Genomic DNA, 20990 nt, shown 5'->3' with positions numbered 1-20990 from the left:
GCCATTCCTGTCTGAAAAAAGAATCTACAGCCATAAATGTGTGAGACTTAATAAAATCTCTCAGCTCACATTTTTGTTTTCTTCCAAAATCAGGTGCACAGGGGAAGGAAATTTCAACCTAGTACTCAGATATGAAACTGGCTGATCTGAAATAAAAGTGAAGGCATTGAATCATGTGGATAATGACAATCTGGTTTACAGATATGGTTGATTTCAAACAATGCTTTCCACATGAAAGAAAAACAGCAATGTGTCACAGAGAGAATTGTGTTCTCTTGTAACAAATGGTCAGCCTTAAATCTCATCATCTTCTCTGCAACAAAAAGCACGGGAGCCTTTGCAACTAGAAAAAAATCGGTGTGCTTCAATTAGAATCACTGACCTTTTCTGAAGCATGCCTGTGCTTCTCTATAGAAATCAATGGAATAAAAGGTCATGTTGTTAAAACGTTTGAATACGACAATCTCTTTCCCAGGCAAAGGCAGATTCCTTTTCTTTGTAAAGTAACAAATTTGTTGTATAGAATGTCAAAAATTAAAACTACCTCAGTTGTAATTTAAAACTGACTGAAAAAAAAAAAAATCAATCCAATCACCAGAAAAAAAAGAAAAAAGCGGGAAAGCTGTCATTCTGTTACAGTCCATAAGATCTGTCAGATGAGTCTTTTTCACTAAGGCTATAACCATGTGTGTAATAAAACAAGAAGAGCATTCTAGGGAAAATGATGTTATTTCGAACTTCAGCTCTCTCCTTTACAAAGTGCTCTGGAGAAGGTAAGGCAAGCTCTGTGTCTGTCAAACATAGATGGTAGAAACTGGTGATTAATCTTCCACCATCATAACCCTCCAAAGCAAATGAACATGTACACAAACCCAGAGATTAAGAGCTGAGGAACAGAAGCCAAAGTGACTGGAATGTCACTGTTTTTTGGAGTATAAAAAACTGTATTTGAAAGAGGAGCCTCTATATACATTAGGAATATTTTACTGTATCAATTTCTTCATTCATGAAGAGAAAGGGCAAATTCTTCAATTATCTCTCAATGCATTCAGAAGGTAAGGGATGAACGTTATCAGTCGTATAACTTCATTGTCCTTCTTACTGCCAATACAATGAATATCAACACTTTCTCCAAAAGACAATGAGCCCTCAAATTAGACCCGAGTAACCTTTCCTTAACAGGTCTGAAAAACTTACTTCCATGTCCAGACAATTTGGTGTCAAATGTCCTTCTGCCCAACAGAATTTGAGAGCATTTACTCCAGTATGATCTATTGTAAAGCTGCACAAATGTCATTAAAACCTGAGAGCAGATTGCTACCAGTGTTACAAGTCTCTAAACACACCAATCTACAGATGTTAGTCCTTACCTAGCCAGTGTTACCCATCACCAGTGTAGCTCATTTGTGGTCGTAGATTTTAAAAGACAAAGTTACTAAAAGAAACAGTTCGGAAGAACAGAGAAGATTCAAAATAAACAGAGAACAAAATCTACAAGAAAATTTAGAGAAAGTATATCAAAGAGTCTGTTTCTGAGTACTTTTTATGGGAGTTGAGATGAAATAAAATGGTGGTCCATTTAAAAGGATGTCCCTCCTCTGTCTAGACAGATGATACAATATAGTATCTAATACATTTGTTCACAGTACCCACTTTCTACCTTTTACAGAATGAATATTAGATTATCCACTTAGTTATACCATCTATTAGCACTGTTTCATATGTTATTTAATTAGAAAAGCTATGCAAAAAGGGTTACACGGACCCATGAACAGGAATGAGACATGGATTAAAATTTTGTGGAAAAATGAGAGTGTTACTAGAAATACTGAAAATATACTTATCCTACTAATGTGTAATTGTTCTTATATGAATTGATGCTGGAAGGACTACTGAACATGTTTAATTCTATGAAAATTATTAAGTTGTAGGTAAGTCTTCCAAGCTCTTTTTGGGGGGTGGAGTAGGGGAGTAGAGAAGGAGTACAGGGCATTTTTTTTTTAATCCATAAGACAATTTGGTTAATGTCTCTATTGTAAAATTGATTACTCTGGTACTATAACTATTTGAAAACTGTCTATCATCTCTATTACACCATGAACTCCTTAAAGGTGATGGCAACAACCATATTTTGTATTACCTGCTGGTACATCTTTGCTGAGGGTAAAGTTAGAAAGGACATAAAACAAACATTGAGCATCATGAAAAACCATCTGGGAAGATGCCAAACATCATTCTGTTCTTCTTTCATGACAGTCACTGCCTCTCAGCTCCAACAGTCAGGTCCTTGTTATGGTGTTTTTAAAAAATTACGTTAAAATACACACAAAATTGATCATTTAATCATGTTTCAGTGTGCAATTCAGTGGTATTAAGCACATTCACAATGTTGTGCAACCACTGGCACTATTTCCAGAACCTTTCCATTATCAAATATAAACTCCTTGTCAAGTTTTTAAAGTACACTTCTGATTCTGTTATTCTTCATCACAAAAATCTTTCACTGGGGCCCAATGTCAACTGAATTAAGACCAATTTCCAGGTCGGGCGTGGTGGCTCAAGCCTGTAATCCCAGCACTTTGGGAGGCGGAGACGGGCGGTTCACGAGGTCAGGAGATCCAGACCATCCTGGCTAACACGGTGAAACTCCGTCTCTACTAAAAAATACAAAAAAAAAAAAAAAACAACAAAAAACAAAAAGCTAGCCGGGCGAGGTGGCGGGCGCCTGTAGTCCCAGCTACTCAGGAGGCTGAGGCAGGAGAATGGCGTAAACTCGGGAGGCGGAGCTTGCAGTAAGCTGAGATCCGGCCACTGCACTCCAGCCTGGGCGGCAGAGCGAGACTCCGTCTCAAAAAAAAAAAAAAAAAAAAGAGACCAATTTCCGTAGTTCAACATTCAAAATCCCCCATGACTTGGCCCCACCTAGTTTAATTTCTCATTATTTCTGCATATCAAACTCTGGTCAACTAGATGATTTACCATTCCCTAATTATGCTCCTGATAGTCTCACCATCTGGAATATCCATCCTCTTCAATGCTACCTGTCCAAATTCTTCTCATCCATCAATGCTCATCTGAAATGTCTTTTCTCCACACAATTTCCTTATGGTTTTTTTCTGCTTGAAGTAGTCTCTCCTTTTAAAGTCCCACACCACCTTACTATATTCTTTTGGCACATTCTACCACACGTTAGTTATCCCTTTACATCTCATCTCATCTCCCCGCCATTGATTATAGTATCTTCCTTGAGGGAAAGCATTAAGAGGCAGCAGGGCATGGTGGGTTGAGAGTACTCCTGGTCCATTGGACTATACAATACGGGTTCAAATCACAGCTCTGTTACTTCTAAGTGACCTTGGACAAGTTATTTACCTCTCTGAGCTACAGTTTCTTCATCTATAAATTGCAGATATGAATAAAGTATTTAGGATAGCATCTCACATATTACATTTTTAAAATTAAAATTAAATAAAAGAACAATACATCTTTGTATTTATCTCAGAGGTTAGTACAATGTCATATATAATAGTAGTGCTAAAGGTTTGGCTGAATGAATATGCAAGGTTAACCAGATACTGACAAAAATGGTGGTTAGGTCAGGAATTTATCTGTTCCTGGATTGTTCTATCAACCTTTCTTGGTTTTTCCTTTCTTTAAATTTCTGTTCTAGGCTTCAGAGATAAGAAGAAAGGATCAGTGATAGTGGGTAAGTGAAAGTTTTGTTTTGTTTTATTTATTTATTATTATTATTTTTTTTTTTTTGAGATGGAGTCTTGCTCTGTCGCCCAGGCTGGAGTGCAGTGGCCGGATCTCAGCTCACTGCAAGCTCCGCCTCCCAGATTTACGCCATTCTCCTGCCTCAGCCTCCCGTGGACCTGGGACTACAGGCGCCCGCCACCTCGCCCAGCTAGTTTTTTGTATTTTTTAGTAGAGACGGGGTTTCACCGTGTTAGCCAGGATAGTCTCGATCTCCTGACCTCGTGATCCGCCCGTCTCGGCCTCCCAAAGTGCTGGGAGCCACAGCACAGGCTTGAGCCACCGCGCCCGGCTTGTTTTTGTTTTAAATCATCAAATGTTTTTCTAGTAATTCAGTGGGAAACTAAAATGGGGAGAGTAAAATGAGAACCCCCCCAGTGCTCTCAGGATACCTTGGTTGTTTTGTATTTTTGGTGGGGAGATGGGGGCTCTCTCTGTCACCTAGGCTGGAGTGCAGTGGCACGATCACTGCAATCTTCACCTCCTGGGTTCAAGAGATTCTCCCACCTCAGCCTCCTGAGTAGCTGGGATTACTGGCACACGCCACCAAACCCGGCTAATTTTTGTATTTTTAGTAGAGACAGGGTTTCGCCATGTTGGTCAGACAGGTCTTGAGCTCCTGACCTCAGGTGATCCACCTACCTCGGCCTCCCAAAGTGCTGGGATTACAGGCATGGGCTACCATGCCTGGCCAGTTCTTTTCTATCATTATACTTTCCAACCTATATTATTGTCATTATTTATGTGACTGTATCCTCCACTAGATTATAAACCTGGACCAGAAATCATCTATTGGTTCATTTACCAAATATTTATTTTGTACCTACTTTATGTCAGGCACTGTTCTAAGTACTGGTAATGTAACAATGAATAAAACAGACAGAATGTCCTGAATCTGGAAACATAGTTGATGCTTATGTTTACGGAATAAATGAACAGGAAGTTCTTACAATATGGGAATCTTCAAAGCTCCCAGGATATAAATTTCTGGTCCTTAGTAGTACCATTATTGAAGAAAGAGTACACTTACATAAGCATATATACGTTTTGTTTCCATTGTTCTTAGTTTTTCAATGACTCCTAAGATTCCCTGAGGGTTATACAGCTGTTTCAAAGCACTAGAGACTCTTACTGGCTGCAATGGACACATAGGTTTCCTCAGTCTTTATGACAAGAGATTCCTATTTAAAATACTGCTGCACAGGCAAAACCTATCATACAAACAGTGACACTTCTGAGAGTGAGAACCTCACAATAATTGTGCCAGAACATCAAGTAAAATCCGAGACCATCTCAACAAACTGTGTACGGACACTCCACTAGACTTCTCATTTCCACTGAGTTTAGAATGTAATTGTTTCTAGCATATAAGACTCACACCACCCATGTTCGTCTTCATAAAATGCTAAGTTATGCTTTAAGTCAAAAATAAGCTTTTCCCAAACCAAACCAAATTTTTATTTCCAACCCTGTAGGTAGCTAGTGCTTTCTAGGAAAGGGCCTGTAAATGTGCACTGCAGAGCATCCAGAATCCAAACTGAAGCATAATAAATTCCGTTTTCTAACCAAACAATTAGAACTGGTTTCTCTTGATTTAAATTTCAGTAGGCTCAAAGTAATTAAGTACCAAACTCTTTTCACACAGATTTCCAAATAGAAACTCAAAAGTACAAAATGAAAAATGTAATCCTTTAAGAGCTAAAACATCAGTTCAGAAAATACATAATCTTTAAAATTATTAAATAATATATTTCCTAGATAGATTAAAACTATGAAGACAAAAGTTAAAAGATACAGAGGTCATGATAGAAGTTATTGCTCCTTTCACATCTGACTTGTCTGTCCCAGATCTGTTGAACCCTGTAGGCAGATGTACAAAAACTTACAGTCTAGATATTGACTTTTTTTTGTTGCTTCAAGAAGTTATCTAAAAATGCATGGTGTTTCAAAATCCACACTAAATTTTGGGGAGCACTGATGTAATAATTTTATTACAGTTTCAGTCTCTTTAGGAAATACATGATTAACTGCATGACACTATACACTGATACTCTTACTTTACATTTGATTATATCAAAATGCACATAGAACTCAAATTTTCTAAATTATATTCACTATTATATTAGGTTTAAAAGCGCCTGCTGGTTTAAAATATTTGTCTATTAAAACTTGAATATGTAATATATATCCCAACTTTTCTAATCTTAGAAAAAGTGTAATGATGTGGTACTTTATGTACAGTGGATAATTACTTAGGATTATTTATTTTCCCTCACAACTTAATATAAATATATATTTTTGACTCGATGTACTGACCCATTCAACTAAGTATTAAAAAACTCATTAGATGTATAACAATATACTAAGAACTTGCCTAAAACAACAGAACTTCATACAGACCTCAAAATAGTTTCTTAAAAGCATAATTCCAGGATCACTTATTTAAAATTCAAAATATTACCTACTCTAAAATCTGTAGACACAATAATCCTCCAAATTAAAAAACATCTAAAACCATTTGTAATGTGTGTGCCATATTTCGGAGACACTACAGAGGGAGCTGCTGACATAGATAATATAGTATGCTGAATTCATATAGTAACTTGAGGTCCTATTAATCTTTAATATTTTTATGTTTTAGGTAATAGGTTTTTTATTTTTCAAGGAGAAAAAAGAGAGTAAGGAAACAGGAATTTTTTTTTTTTTTTTTTTTTTTTTTTGTTACAGCCAATTTTTTTTTTTCAAAACATAGGACACATGGCCAGGCACAGTGGCTCATGCCTGTAATCCCAGCACTTTTGGAGGCCAAGACGGGCAGACCACCTGTGGTCAGGAGTTCAAGACCAGCCTGGCCAACATGGTGAAACCTCGTCTGTACTAAAAATACAAAATTAGCCAGGCATGGTGGCATGCACTTGTAATCCCAGCTACTTGGGAGGCTGAGGCAGGAGAATCTCTTGAATCCAGGAGGTGGAGAGTAAGCCGAGATTGTGCCATTGCATTCCAGCCTGGGCAACAAAGAGTGAAACTCCGTCTCAAAACAAAACAAAGGACACAGAAAACTTTCCCATTTAGGACACTAAAAGAATCAGCAGCGAAGGCAGAGCATATACGTAACTAAGGTATTTCTTACATTTTCATTTGATAGTTGTTCTATAATACAACTTTTCAGTATCCTGTACTCCAAGCTAAACCATTCCTTTCTAAAAAGTCTTTATAATCCTGTGGCTGCTATAGGTATGATTCCTTTTTATGTTAAAAGGATTCAGTTTTTTCCAATCGACACCATTACTGGAAAACGCTTACCTTTTTTCTATGCATGCTTCTACATATAGCTAAGAATTATAAGGCAGAAAACAGAAGACTACTGAAGTTTAGGTTTGAAAGATTTGATTTTTCCATCTGTAGTCAGTTAATTACTGTGAGAGTAATGTGTCAAATTTTTAACCTGAAGCTAAAAAATTAAGTGATATGATAGGATGAAATAAAGTAAAACATTTAAGTAAATGGTATACCAGAGGGTTCCATGAATATTTTATGACAAAGACTCTTTACTTAAACATCTATGAACAATTTTGAGGAGGAAAATTTCAAAGAAACATTCTAACTGATGAAATGGATTGAAATTTGCTACCAACAGCTACTAAGCCACCTATATTGCTCATGGTTTTAAACCATAACTATGCTAACTTTCCCTCTGTTATCTGAAATAATGATGAATCAAACATCTCCTAGACTCAATTAAATTATGGCCAATAATAATAAGTGATTGAGAACTCTTATCTTACAGAAGCACATGCACAGTTTTCAAACCAAGTACCAAAATTAATGCCTGATATAAACAATATGTGCCTGAACTATAAGGTAAAAAATGGATATAATGAATTAACTAAGTGTTCAATGAAGAGAACCTAAATATATTGGGCTTTTATTCAATATATCCATATTCACCAATTAACTTACATAGAAACATTCTTTCCTCACATATGGCCTATGTGCAGTAAAGGGTTAACTCAGCAGACCTGGGCTGTCCAAACCCTGCCCATTCCAAAAGTCTCCAAGACTGGCCCCGGACTTTTGGGAAATAACCTTAGGTCACTGCAATATCCACCTGATAATAGTATCTTAGTATACCTGGGGCTTTGGCCATGCCAGATAGTTTATGTTAACAATATGATACATGGTGAATACCTGTCTTTGCCTGGACCTTGGGCTATGCTGTATTAGTTTGACCTCTGGAGGGGAAGGGAAAAAGGAGGGCTGGAGACTGAGCAGCTAAGGTCACTCACATGGGTGCTTCATGCCTATATGACTGACCCACAGTAAAAACCCTGAACACCAAGGCTCAGGTAAACTTCCCTGGTTGGGAACACTTGCCCATGTTGTCATATATCATTGCTGGGAGAATTAAGCACTGTCCATGCAACTACATTGGGAAAGGACAAATGGAACTTCATGCCAGACTCTCTAAATTGTTTTCCTTTCTTGATTTTAGTCTGTATCTTTTTTGCTATAATAAACTGTAACCATGAGAATAACAGACCTCCTGGGCTCAGCTGATCCTTCTGCCTCAGCCTCTCGAGTGGCTGGGACTACAGGCATGTGCCACTACACCCAGCAAATTTTCTTTTTTTTTTTTTGTAATTTTGGTAGAGACAAGGCCTTGCTATGTTTCCCAGGCTGGTCTCCAACTCCTGGGCTCAAGCGATCTGCCCACCCTGCCTCAGCCTCCCAAAGTGCTGGGATTACAAGTGTGAGCCACTGTGCCCAGCCATATTACTTTTTATTTATTATTATTATTTTTTTTCAAATATTTTCCATTCATGGATGCAGTCTCACATCTATGGAGGACTGACTAGCATTCAAGAGCTTTTGGTTTGAAAGATCAAAACATCCCAGCAGTGTTGATCAGTGACAATTCTATTACCATATAAGGTTTCCCAAATCCTTAGCCAGCTTAGTTATCTTGGGAAGCTCTTAATTGTTCCTATTTTCTCAGGAAGTTATCAAAGATAACAACCTCATATGGAATTACCTACCCTCTGTGTAAGAATGAGATTTTCATTACCTCACTGGTGAATCAGAAAAAGTATCTCACTATTACATGGGTTTCCATTCTGAGTCATAGGTCTAAAGTATTAATACAAAAGCCTAGAGTTTAAATAAACTGCATTATCACGAGCTTACCAAAATCAATGACTTAGGATTTCCTGTCTTTTATTTAAAGCTTTACCAAGTTAAATGCGGAATGGAAACTGGTGACACTTTGCCCAGGAATGTCAGTGAGGTTAACTTATGTCTCAGTTTTTTTCATGCACAGTCCCAGGAGCTATTACCATGCATTATTTTATTGTTACCATGGAGCTATCACCAGGCATTATTTTATCATTATTTTATAGTTCATTATTATTCACAATGTCTAACATACTATTTTTAAACATTAACAGTAGTAACAGGAGAACGTTAAGGGCTCTATCCTGAGAATCACATAGGTAAGGGCTGAAAGCAAGACTACATAGTCAGAATACCTGGAACCAAATCTCCATCCCCACACTTACTAGCTCTGTGATCTTGGTCAATTTCTTACCTTTTGTGCCTCAATTTCCTCTTCTGTAACATGGGAATAATCATAATACCTTCCCCAGAGGATGTTTGTAGGATTAAATTAAACATATGTGTAAAGAGCTTAGAATTATGCCTGGCATCTGATAAAAACTATATAAGTAATGGCTACTAGGTCAATATCACCACTACCACCACCACCATTCTAAGGGACATAAGACAACTTAACTTACATTAATTCTATAATTTTTTATCTTACCCCAAGTGTTATAAGAAAGGGCAGTATTACTCTCTTAACTGACAGGCAGCTGTTGCATAGTGGTAAAAGCACTTCCCTGGGTTCTACTACAACAAAGCTGCCTCAATGGTTTCATCTGCAAAATGGGGATGGTAATAATCTATCTCATAAGGCTGTGTGGGGATTAAATATCTGTTCAGATGTTCTGTTCTGTGGCATCACTACATAGAATATGTTGATAATATTGAGCTCTACCAGACACTTAGGATTTCAAAATTACCTGGTTCCAGGTACTCAATCACTTCTGCAAGGATGAGATTTAAAATACTTGAAGGCATGAACCCCAAAAGGTGCTAGAAGAACAAATTAATTTTAAAAATTGTCCCCTTCTTTCACATTCCCTGGTTAGGATACATTTCTTCAAAATAGTCAATGTGTGGAGGTTGGAGTATGTCAAGGGCAGAGAGTACCTGAGAAAAGGAAAAAAAAAAAGTCAAATTTAGAGAACTAAAAAGGAAACAAAATTCAACATAAAAGCAAGTAAATACTAACAACTCTTTAATGATTTAAAGCTTAGTTACAATTGCCCACTGAAAATTAGTTCATCTGTCAAGAAACACAGTCCTAAACATTAAGATGGATTTGTAAACTTACTATCCAAAAGACTTACAAAATGACAGAGGCAATTGGATTACACCACACGCTACCAAAATCCCTGCACAGGAGAGTTTTTTAAATAAACGTCCTATTTTAAAGAATCAATGTTACTCTAAGAGTGTGAGGAGCCACATCTATCATTCATTCCTTTATTCTTCTGTTCAACAAACCCTTACTATGTGCATTCTACCTGTCAAGCACTAAGCTTTTAGGTTATCCTGTTGAACAAAATAGGCATCATCCCTGCTCTCACAACTACAGAAGAGGTAAGCACTAAACAAACAAATAGTTACAGATATGTAATTACAACATCTATTACTCTGGAGGAAAAATGTAAAGAAGGGTAGAGAGAAAAAGCTTCCCTGGGTAACACTACTCTAGAATTTGAAGGCTGAGTAGGAGTTGGTCGACGGGCAGACAGTGTAAAGACACTGAGGCAGATTTTAGAAACAGAAAATCCAGTGCTTATGGAATATAGAGGGTAGGAAGAAAATGGACTAACAAAGTAGAAGAGGAAGGTATGAAATACACTACACAAAGTCTCTTTAAATCACACTAAGCATTTTCGATTTTATTCCAAGATTTTTGTAAGAAGTCACTAGGGTGAGGAAAAAAGACACTACGACGCAAGTCCTTTATAAAAGCAGCGTAGTACCCGTGTAACTTCTGCCTTCAAAACATAACAAACAAATCCCCTCCCAGCTGTCTTGCTAAGCTAATGAGAAATACTAAGTTCAAAGGACATGGAAGAAACTACTTAACAGGAAATAAATTGTGTGGTACTAGTTAAAATTTTATGATCTGTAGCTTAAATTTTTTTTTTATTATAGAGAACTTCAAACATATAAAAGTGGGCAGAATAGTATAAAGAATACCCATGTAATCAATACCTGGCCTCAGTTATTCACACACATGAACATTTTTATTTCATCTCTATCCTTTACTCTCCCTATATAATTCTCAAGCATATACCAAACTTATTTCAGTCATAATCAGTATCTCTAATAAAAAAAAGTTTAAAATTACAATGATCAAATCTAAAATGTAAATGTTTAAAAACATCATCAAATATCCAGTTCTCAAATTTCCTATTTTCTCATATTAAAAAGCAGTTTGTTAGTCTAAATCAAGAGCTAAATAAGATTCACATAGTACGATTGATAATCTAAAGGTTTCTCCATCATTTCTTTTTCGTTTCCTCTTGCAATGTATGTGTGAAAGAAACCTGGTTCATTTTAAAGGTTATTCTTGTTTCCGTCAAGCATTTCTGCACTATAAATTTTAGCAAAAATTTATTTATGCATTAAGCCTCTTGTAATGAAAAATTCTTCCTCACTTTAAAGCCAGTTAGAGGTTTTAAATAGTTTAGATTGCTCTTTTTATAAGGAATTCTATCTTTTCCTTTGAATTAATGTTTATATTTTAGAATTCTGGTGTATAAACAGAAAATAAGAGATTTTCCAGTTTCTTTGAAGAGTAATTTTTTTCATATGACAGATATATTATTTCATTTCTATGTATTTTTAAACCTATAATTAGCCAGCTATATTTTTTAAACCAATAAATTCACATAAATTTCTCATTATGTACCAGAACAATTTTTAACATGAATATCTGACAACGAGGAAGGCAGTTAGAAATTAGTGTTTTACTTTACATCTTTCGGACTCTAAACTCTGTATCTGAGCAACACACATCCTGTCTAAGGAGGAAACAGAATGCAATGAGTGACAGTGTCCATTATACAAAGCTATTTTACACTTCAAATCTATCTGCTATAATTAGAGGTTATCTAGAAGAAAGTGACAACCATACATTTTAAACCTTGATAGAGAAGAATGATGCTTTCTTACTCCATATTTGATGAGGCCTTTTGTAAAAAAGCCATATAAAATAGGGATAGACATTTGCACTACAGCATTTAGCTGTGACTGTTAGTTCGAAAGGTACAATATTTAAAACTATGCCTGGAATTTTTTTAAACGCCTGTTGTTTTATCCTCTTGCTCTTTCTACTCCAAAATGTTTATCAGAGGATGGCATTCTACAGTGCTTCTAGGTGGTAAAAACAGTATTTAGATCAGTAATGATCTAGGAATCTCAAAAGCACGTAAATGAGTAAGTGAGAAGGTATAGTGGCAGAGTTCGAAACTCCAGGCTTCATTTAAATAGCTGGAGATCCTCTATAAACCCCACTAATATTTGAGGGAATAAAGTACATGAGATTAGCCTTAAGATATAAATAGGTGGACGCTTGTAAAGACTTTGGCTTGTAAAGAGTTGAAACATCCTCAAATACCACACTCTTCAAAGGATTTCAAATACAAAAAAACTCAAGTAGACTTGTCTAATTAAAACATGAATTAAAGTTATGTCTTTAAATGATAGTCATTGCCAAACACATTTCTTAACAGTGTCTCTGCACATTTCACAAATCTTTTAAGAAACATAAAAGCTCATTATGTTAGCTGCTTTTTAGGACTTCAACCTCCATGATGTTAGAAGATTCACTATAAACTGGTTACATAAGAAAATAGCTTCATTTCAGTCAGCCCTTTATCAATAAAATAATTAATTGCTGTGAATAATCTCAATCCTAACTATAAAGACAAGAAATTTATCTGTTCATTCATAGAATCAACATTTATTGAGTTTCTACTCTGCCAAAGACTCAAAGACAAGAATAAGACACCTATAAGGAACACAGTTGAATCCCATTTAGCAAAGGAGCTACTCTTTTCTCACTCTCTCCCCACAATAGATTCTAGATTCTAAGTTTTTTATGGTAGAGACTATATTATTATTATTTTTTTTTTATAGAGTTGTAGCATAAGGTATACAAATCCTGACTGTAACTTGATGAATTTTTATATACACACATATTTCCGTGTAAATACCACCCAGGTTAAGAAATTAGGCATTTTAGCTCCTTTGCTTTGCTTTTTTTTTTTTTTTGAGACAGGAGTCTTGCTCTGTTGCCCAGGCTGGAGGGCAGTGGCATGACCGCGGCTCACTGCAACCTCTGCCTCCTGGATTCAAGCGATTCTCCTGCCTCAGCCTCCCAGGTAGTTGGGACTATAGGCATGCACCACCACGCCCAGCTAATTTTTATATTTTTAGTAGAGAGGGGGTTTGACCATGTTGGCCAGGCTGATATCGAACTCCTGACCTCATGATCCACCCACCTCGGCCTCCAAAGGTGCTGGGATTACAGGCATGAGTCACTGCACCCGGCCCATTTGCCCTTTTTTCAGTCAAAACCCATCCTGGCACTGTTTTTACTTCTGTCACCAAAGATTCATTTGTCTCATTCTAGCCCTCTCTGGAGCACTCCAGAGCTAGGACAACAAAAAGTAACCCCAAGAGAGAGATCACAGAAGTTATCATTCCAGGCCCTTAGATTTCCTTTTTTCTGTCACTTTCATTCACTCACTCACTCTTCAAGTAGAATGGCTGCCTACTGTGTACTTACTGTTACTGTCTAAAGACAAGAAAAACGTCCAAGACTTGTGTCACAGGGGCTCTTGGCAGGAATCAACAGACCCTAAGGGGGTTCTAAATGGGCTTTAGAGGACAAATGAAAGCCTAAAATGACATTAAAATTGTATATATGTGCATTTTTCTGAGAGGATTCATAGCTTTCATCTCAAAGATCCAAAAAACCTAAATCATCACCTTCCCTGCTGATCATATGATAACTATGCATGTATATACACACAAGCACAAATGCATAGGTGGGTAGACAGAAGATTCTGCCAGATTTTACAAAAGCTCAGATAGATACTAGTAATAAGCCTAAACACCAATTTTTAGAAAGCTAAATCCATTTCTGTTTCCGAAGTTACTTCATCAAGGTGAATGTGTTCTTCAAGATGGCGAAGTAGCTACTTAGATGTGTGTGTGTATGTGTGTAAAAATTCAGTCAGATCACCTGAAATCAATGAAATTGATACAGTGACTTTGAAGGTTCCTTTCAAAAGAAAATCCAAAGCCTCTCAGGCTTTGTTACTATTCTTTGACACATAAAAAGCCATCCAAATTAAAATCCAACCTTCCTACAATGACCAAAATCTTTCTAAATGCCATTTTTGTCATGACATTCCTTTCTGCTTCAATCAAATCTTGTTCTCAAAAGGCTCATATTAAGATTTTTCTTCTCTGTGTTTGACGCATCTTTGAGTTTCTAAGTTTACAACAATTTTTCTCTCTTCTTAATATTATGGTACTCGCCTGACACCCGAGAAGCTTTAAAAAATCAGATACCTGGCCTCAATCCCAGAGATTACAACTTAGTAGGTGTAAGGTAAGAACCACGAACCTGTGTTTTAAGGCACCCCTCTACATTTCAAAACCTAGAAATGTAGAAATACATTTCTAGGTTTTGGTTGTCCAGAGCTTTGCTATGCACACAGCTGTCCTGGCTTAATGTTTAACCAGGGAGGCAACGCTCCCATAGTACTTTTATCATAGTAGTTATCACATTATGAAAATAATTTCAACTATTTGAAGATAAAGACACCAGAAGCTAATGTAGTTTAGGCATATAGGATGTGCATAACAAATGTTTACTGAATTAATGTATATGGGTTCTACAGCAAGACAGATTTACAGTCCAGTCTGTGCCACCTTAACGTTGGGCAAGTTACGTAACTCCAAGCCTTTGGTTCCTCCTCCACAAAGGTTAACAAGCTCTATCTGACAAGATTTTTAAGGAGTAAATTAATTAATATATGTAAAGCATCTAGCATATCTCCTGACACACAGCAATATTAAACACACCTCTTCAAAAACGAAGTGTTTTAAGTCTTTATTGTATCTTCCACATGACCTAGCACTGCACTCCTTACATAGGACACAATAAATAAACATTTGCTGCCTTAACTAGATCAAATACCAGTTGTCTCTTAGACTGGCATTCCACACATACTAGGTATGCTGGCCCTGAGATCCTTTTGGAAATAGATCTCAGAGATAGCAGAGATCCATTATATATAAAATAGTGGTGCTGTGCCATCTTCAACTATGTGCCTCACTTTTAAACACTTTCACAGATGTCACAGGCACTCTTCTATGCTAGAGCTCAGCAGCTCCAAATAGTGGTTGTGTGTGTGTTGAGCAGATTTATATGCATTAAAAAATTTTAATTTCTGCAACATTCATATACAGTTATTTCTGCTTTTACCATGCCTGCTTCAAAAATGAAAAAACTTAAAGCTTGGAAAAGTTAACGTCCAAGATGCAACAGTAAAAAACAGTAGAACCAAAATTCAAACCTAGTTCTGACTTTAAAGCACAGCTCTTAGAAACTATATTAGAATTGCTTGTATGTTTTAATTGATGCGATTTTCACAAATTCAGTTTATTTTTCTTACACTGCTCCCTTTGACACTGTCTTTGTAACTTAATTAGTTATTAGGAATGAGTCTTGAGCAAAAATACCAACTAGACAAACAGCAGTTTATTATACCACCCTTCCTTTATAGAAGAGGCCAAGGTTGGTCTGAATATAGTAAGCCATTGACATCATTAGTAAGCAAATTTCTTTTTTGTCTTTTTTTTTTTTTTTTTTTTTTTTGGAGATGGTATCTCGCTCTGTGCCCAGGCAGTGTCGTGATCTTGGCTCACTGCAACCTCTGCCTCACAGGCTCAAGTGATCCTCCCACCTCAGCCTCCTGAGTAGCTGGGACTATAGGCGTGTGCCACCGAACCCAGCTAATTTTTTATTTTTTGTAGAGACAGGGTTTTGCAACGTTGCCCAGGCTGGTCTTGAACTCCTGGACTCAAAAGATTCAGCTGCCCTGGCCTCCCAAAGTGCTGGGATTACAAGCATGAGCCACTGCACCCGGCCCTTAGTAAGCAAATTTCTGATACCACCCTTGAGATATTTCTTCATCATGGATACCTTTACTTGAGTCTCTGACAATGAAAGAAGGTCTGCACTCTTTGATATTGAAGTGACACACTAAGGTAAGGTCAAGAAATAAAGAACTAGACATTATTCTAAATTATTTCTAAAATCTGAGGATTTGGTAGTAAAATAGTAACTCAAGTGGTATTTTGTTTTGTGTTGTGGTTTTTCTTTTAGAGATGGAGTCCTGCTCTGTACCCAGACTGAAGTGCAGGGGTGATCACAACTCACTGCAACCTTGAATTCCTGGCTCAAGAGATCTTCCTGCTTCAGCCTCCCAAATAGCTGAGACTACAGATCTGTGCCACCACATCCAGCTAATTTAAAAAACTTTCTTCTTTAGAGATGAAGTCTCGTTACGTTGTCCAGGCTGGTCTTGAACTCCTGGACTCAAGTGATCCTACCACCTCAGCCTTCTGAGTAGCTAGGATTACAGATGCAGCCATTGTCCCCGGCTTCAAGTGGTATTTTGAAATGTATTAAAACAAGCACATTGCAAGGCAGTTCCAATTGACTAAAACACAGCAATACCCTTAAAAAAAAATTAAGGCAAGAGAATTTCAAGAGGAATAATCAATAAAATGAAATATGTCAAACCAAGGAGCTTCGAGTAAACCATACGGTAAGTTTAGTACTCCAGTTTTAACAAATACCTCAAACTTTGGCAAATTTGCTTCTTAAGTGAGACCAAACTTTTGGCCAAAGTTCTCAAGTTTTTTGTGCAAATAAGCACTCAGACTCATAAGAAATCATAATTTTTTTTTCTGATAAGTTTTTATTATGGCAATTAAAATAGCATAGGTTGAGTATTATATAAAGAATTTGAGGCAGTTTTTCTTTTCACATGAAAATGAAAACATATTCTAATGTTGGCAACCTCCAGGTAAATTTTACATGTACCAAATTTTTAATTCAGGATTAGTTGAAGGGAAGCTCTGTCAAAACACAACGAGTCTATTTGTCTGTAAGTCTTCACATCTCTAAACACAGCCAAAAATAAGCTAGCCTATGTTAACTTAAGGGATGTACTGTTTTTAAAGGAGAAACTGTTTCCCACATCTCTAACTTAATCTCTGATTTAAAATATTACGAGATAAAGATAAAGCACTTAAAATCAAGGGTCAATTATTTCCACTTAAATCACTCACTACATAAATCACTACACTCTATTTTTGTGTTGAATATTAGTATTATTCCTTGGCTAAATATCAATATTTGCTCTGCATCAATCAATATTTATCTGTCAATCAATCAATCTTAGAATTCACTTGAATTCACTTACACTTACTCACTGTTCAGTCACAAAAAGGGTCCAATTTGTCTCAGGTTTCCAAGCACCTCAATAAAAACCTTGGTTGTGGTTTCTATTAAGAACCTATTTTCCCTACAAATACATGGTCCTTTTCTATGGGCTTTAAACATATTTAATAGCTTGTATTCTTAGAATTAAAAAAGACATTCAGACTGACAAATGAGAGTGCACACCACATTCCAGAAGCCAATGTGAAACTGCTGATTTGAGGTTTAGAGCTTGTGCATGTCATATAATTCATAGTGTAATTTTCAAACCTTCAAATAAAATGCTCATAAAATGGACTCCCCAGGTGTGTCTAATATGCTAAGGTTGAAAACCACTAATCTCAATAGTGAAAATTTAAGACAGTCATAGAGAGACATAAAGAGTATATATAAAAGGAAAGCAAAGCACTGAAAGACTACAACTTAGAAAACTCTGTGTGTGTGCATCTCTTCCAATAAGAATGCATGAAATGAAAACCTAACAATAAGTATTCTCCTATAACCTCACTGGTGCGCTTATTTCTTTTCACATTTTGGCATAAAACTGTAGCCAATTTCCAAATTTTACTTATAGGTGCCCTTTTAAACTCTCATTTGCTCTTTACTAACTGAATGCAGGAGGCTTAGGAAATAGTTTCCCCCAAATACCAATTTCACTTACATTATCATGCTTAAAAAAACACAACATCTTCAATTCCCGGAAGACCCTTTTGCAAGAGACCAGATTCTGGAAGACGTTGGGCATCTTTTTGAGTGCTACTCTCTTTCCATCTCTTGGATCTGTTACTGACCTAAAGAAGCAGTATTTGGGGAAGGGGGAAAAAAAAACAGAGAAATCAGTTCCACGCCTTGTTTTCCAATGTTTCAGATCATGACAATATCTTTATCTTAAAACACTCAACATTAAGTCCACTTAATGAAGCTTAAGGTGTCAGTGAGAAAGATAAAAAAGTTCACACTTACAATTAAAGAGAATGTTTGGTCACCCAAGTCATCTGCCATGCTTTAAAAAACAAATTCCCTGTCTAAATTTATATAAACACTTACTCTTTCTGAAGTCACTTTATGGTATTAGTGGTAAAGCCATTTTAAAGACAGGAAAAAACAAACATACAGAAGCAGCATAGATAACATTAATTTGATAAAAGTTAAATTAGTTTTATGCTTTATTTTCAGAACTACATTGAGAGGGAAGACATGTTCAAACACAATTTAAATATTTTGATATCTTATGTATATGAATATCTTTTAGTAATACGGATTTCAATATAAGTAGCAGTTGAACAATGTCCCCTCCTTAGAAGTCTGGGTGCCAGCTTAGGGATCCCTCTAGCTCCCAAGTAATGATAACTTCATTCCTTTTATTTCCTAGCTCTTAGTGTGGTAGTTGCCTCTTGTAGTTACTATCTCTTTAACAACTATGTCCCCCTCCACCCGGCCCTTTTAGCCTTCTAACACCTATATAACCAATTTCCTGTATTATATTTCCCTATGTTTGAAATAGGAATGTGGTTTCTGTTTTTTTGACTGAACCCAGTTGATACATATTAACCAAATAGTTAAAAGAATATCAGGCCGGGCTCAGTGGCTCACGCCTGTAATCCTTGTATTTTGGGAGGCCAAGGTGGGTGGATCACCTGAGGCCAGGAGTTTGAGACCAGCCTGGCCAACATGGTGAAACTCAGTCTCTACCAAAAATACTAAAATTAGCTGGGTGTGGTGGCGGGTGCTTGTAATCCCAGCTACTTGGGAGGCTGAGGCATAAGAATCGCTTGAACCTGGAGGTGGAGGTTGCAGTGAGCCAAAATTTCTTGACTGCACTCTAGCCTGGGCGACAGAATGAGACTCTGTCTCAAAAAAAAAGAAAGAAAAAATAAATACCAATAAATTAAGTATACATGGCCAATTGGTCATTTGGCAAATTGATTTTCCATGAATTAACTAACCTAGAGCTTTTTTTTTTCCTTCTACCTATCATACTAAGATTGGTTGTTCTGGTAGAATTTATTTCTGTCCAATTTCTTTGGCTAGATTCCTGCCTAACATTTTCAGCTATTATTCATTCAGCCCCTGTTCTGATCATCCAATGCTCTGAGTATTTATTCCTCCTAAATTTGTGTCATTTTAAAATTTGAGGCTGGGCTCAGTGGCTCATGCCTGTGTCCCCAGCACTCTGGGAGGCTGAGGCAGGAGGACTGCCTGAGATCAGGAGTTTGAGACCAGCCTGGGCAATACAGCAAGACTCTGTCTGTATTTTTAAAAAACCGAAAAAAAAAAATTGATTCATGTGGCATTAATGTCTCTTTCTAAGTTATTAATTAAAGTTTAGAATAGGACTGAGAATAGATCTCTGCAACAGATACAATACTAGAAATCATCAACAAGACTGACATTCAATCATTAATCTTGGGTATGGATATTCAGTTACTCATTCAATGAACTACAATCACTCAGGAAATCAGACACTCATCAAATTGCTTTCCTGAAAACAAAAATTCCTATTATCTACATATCTGTCTAAAAACCATATCAAACTTCTTTATGGATTCATTTTAGTGATCACTACTTCCTTTTCTAAGTGCTCATGAAACTCTGAAATTATGTATTCTAGTATTTTTTTTTCCTTAACATGGTGCTATCTCTATTGAGTATTCTAGTATTTTTTAAGAACACGATGGCTTCACTTTCTTCCACTGGCCAAAATTTTGATAAAACAAGTATTATCTATTATCATTATTTTTTAGAGACAGGGTCTCACCGTCACCCTGGCTGGAGTGCAGTGGCACAAATATGGATCACTGCAGCCTGGAACTCTTGGGCTCAAGTAGTCTTCCTGCCTCAGCCCTCTCAGTAGCTGGGACTACAGGCAATTGTGAGTTTTCAATAGCTTCATATGTAACTCAAGTAGGCCGGGAGACCTAACATTCATGACTGTTGCTTAAAAAATACCAACCCAGGCAGGGTGCAGTGGCTCACACCTGTTAATCCCAGCACTTTGGGAGGCTGAGGATGAGACAGGAGGATCACTTGGGGCCAGGAGTTCTAGACCAGCCTAGGCAACACAGTGAGACCCTGTATCTCACATACACACACACACACACACACACACACACACACGCACACGCACACACACCCCAGCCAAATCTGCAATACTGATTAAAATCCACATAAACTAGAAAATAGGAGGGGACACTGATATATTGCTATATTCAAACTATTAGTCGTACTTTTTTTCTGTTTAAATATACTACTTCAGTATCTAGCTACTAGAAGAGAAAAATGTCAATGAAATACGAAAAAGGGAAAACTTCAGATAACACACTGTATTCAACTGTCACGTCTCTTTGGTCTTCTCTAATCTAGAAGTTATTTGGCATGTCTTTCATGACTGCCATTTTTGAAATATACAGACCAGGCCAGTTACCTTGAAGACTAGCCCTTAATTTGGGTTTGGTGTTTTCTCATAACTAGATTCAGATTACCCATTTTTGACAGAAACAACAAAGAACTGATGCTTTCTCAGTGCATCATCTCAGGAAGCATATAATGTCAATATGTCTCATTACTTATC

The 20990-nt window shown here is 36.8% G+C and overlaps 1 protein-coding gene across 3 annotated transcripts in view; it reads right to left on the bottom strand.

The window, feature by feature from the left end:
* NLK (nemo like kinase) overlaps positions 1–20990 on the bottom strand; it is a 158776-nt gene that overhangs the window by 59346 nt on the left and 78440 nt on the right. For all 3 annotated transcript variants that reach the window (XR_001888532.1, XR_001888531.1, XM_017888902.1), the window contains exons 2-3: positions 18081–18210; positions 9971–10026 (exon numbers count right to left, since the gene is read on the bottom strand). Coding sequence is in view for 1 of the 3 variants with exons in the window: in XM_017888902.1 (XP_017744391.1) it covers positions 9971–10026; positions 18081–18210 (186 nt within the window). In the remaining 2 variants the exon portion in view is untranslated. The remainder of the gene's footprint in view (positions 1–9970; positions 10027–18080; positions 18211–20990) is intronic.

This window comes from Rhinopithecus bieti, unplaced genomic scaffold (assembly GCF_001698545.2).
Source record: "Rhinopithecus bieti isolate Rb0 unplaced genomic scaffold, ASM169854v2 scaffold_18477, whole genome shotgun sequence".
In the NCBI taxonomy this organism is placed as follows: domain Eukaryota; kingdom Metazoa; phylum Chordata; class Mammalia; order Primates; family Cercopithecidae; genus Rhinopithecus; species Rhinopithecus bieti.
This window is presented reverse-complemented; position numbering and strand designations above follow the sequence as displayed.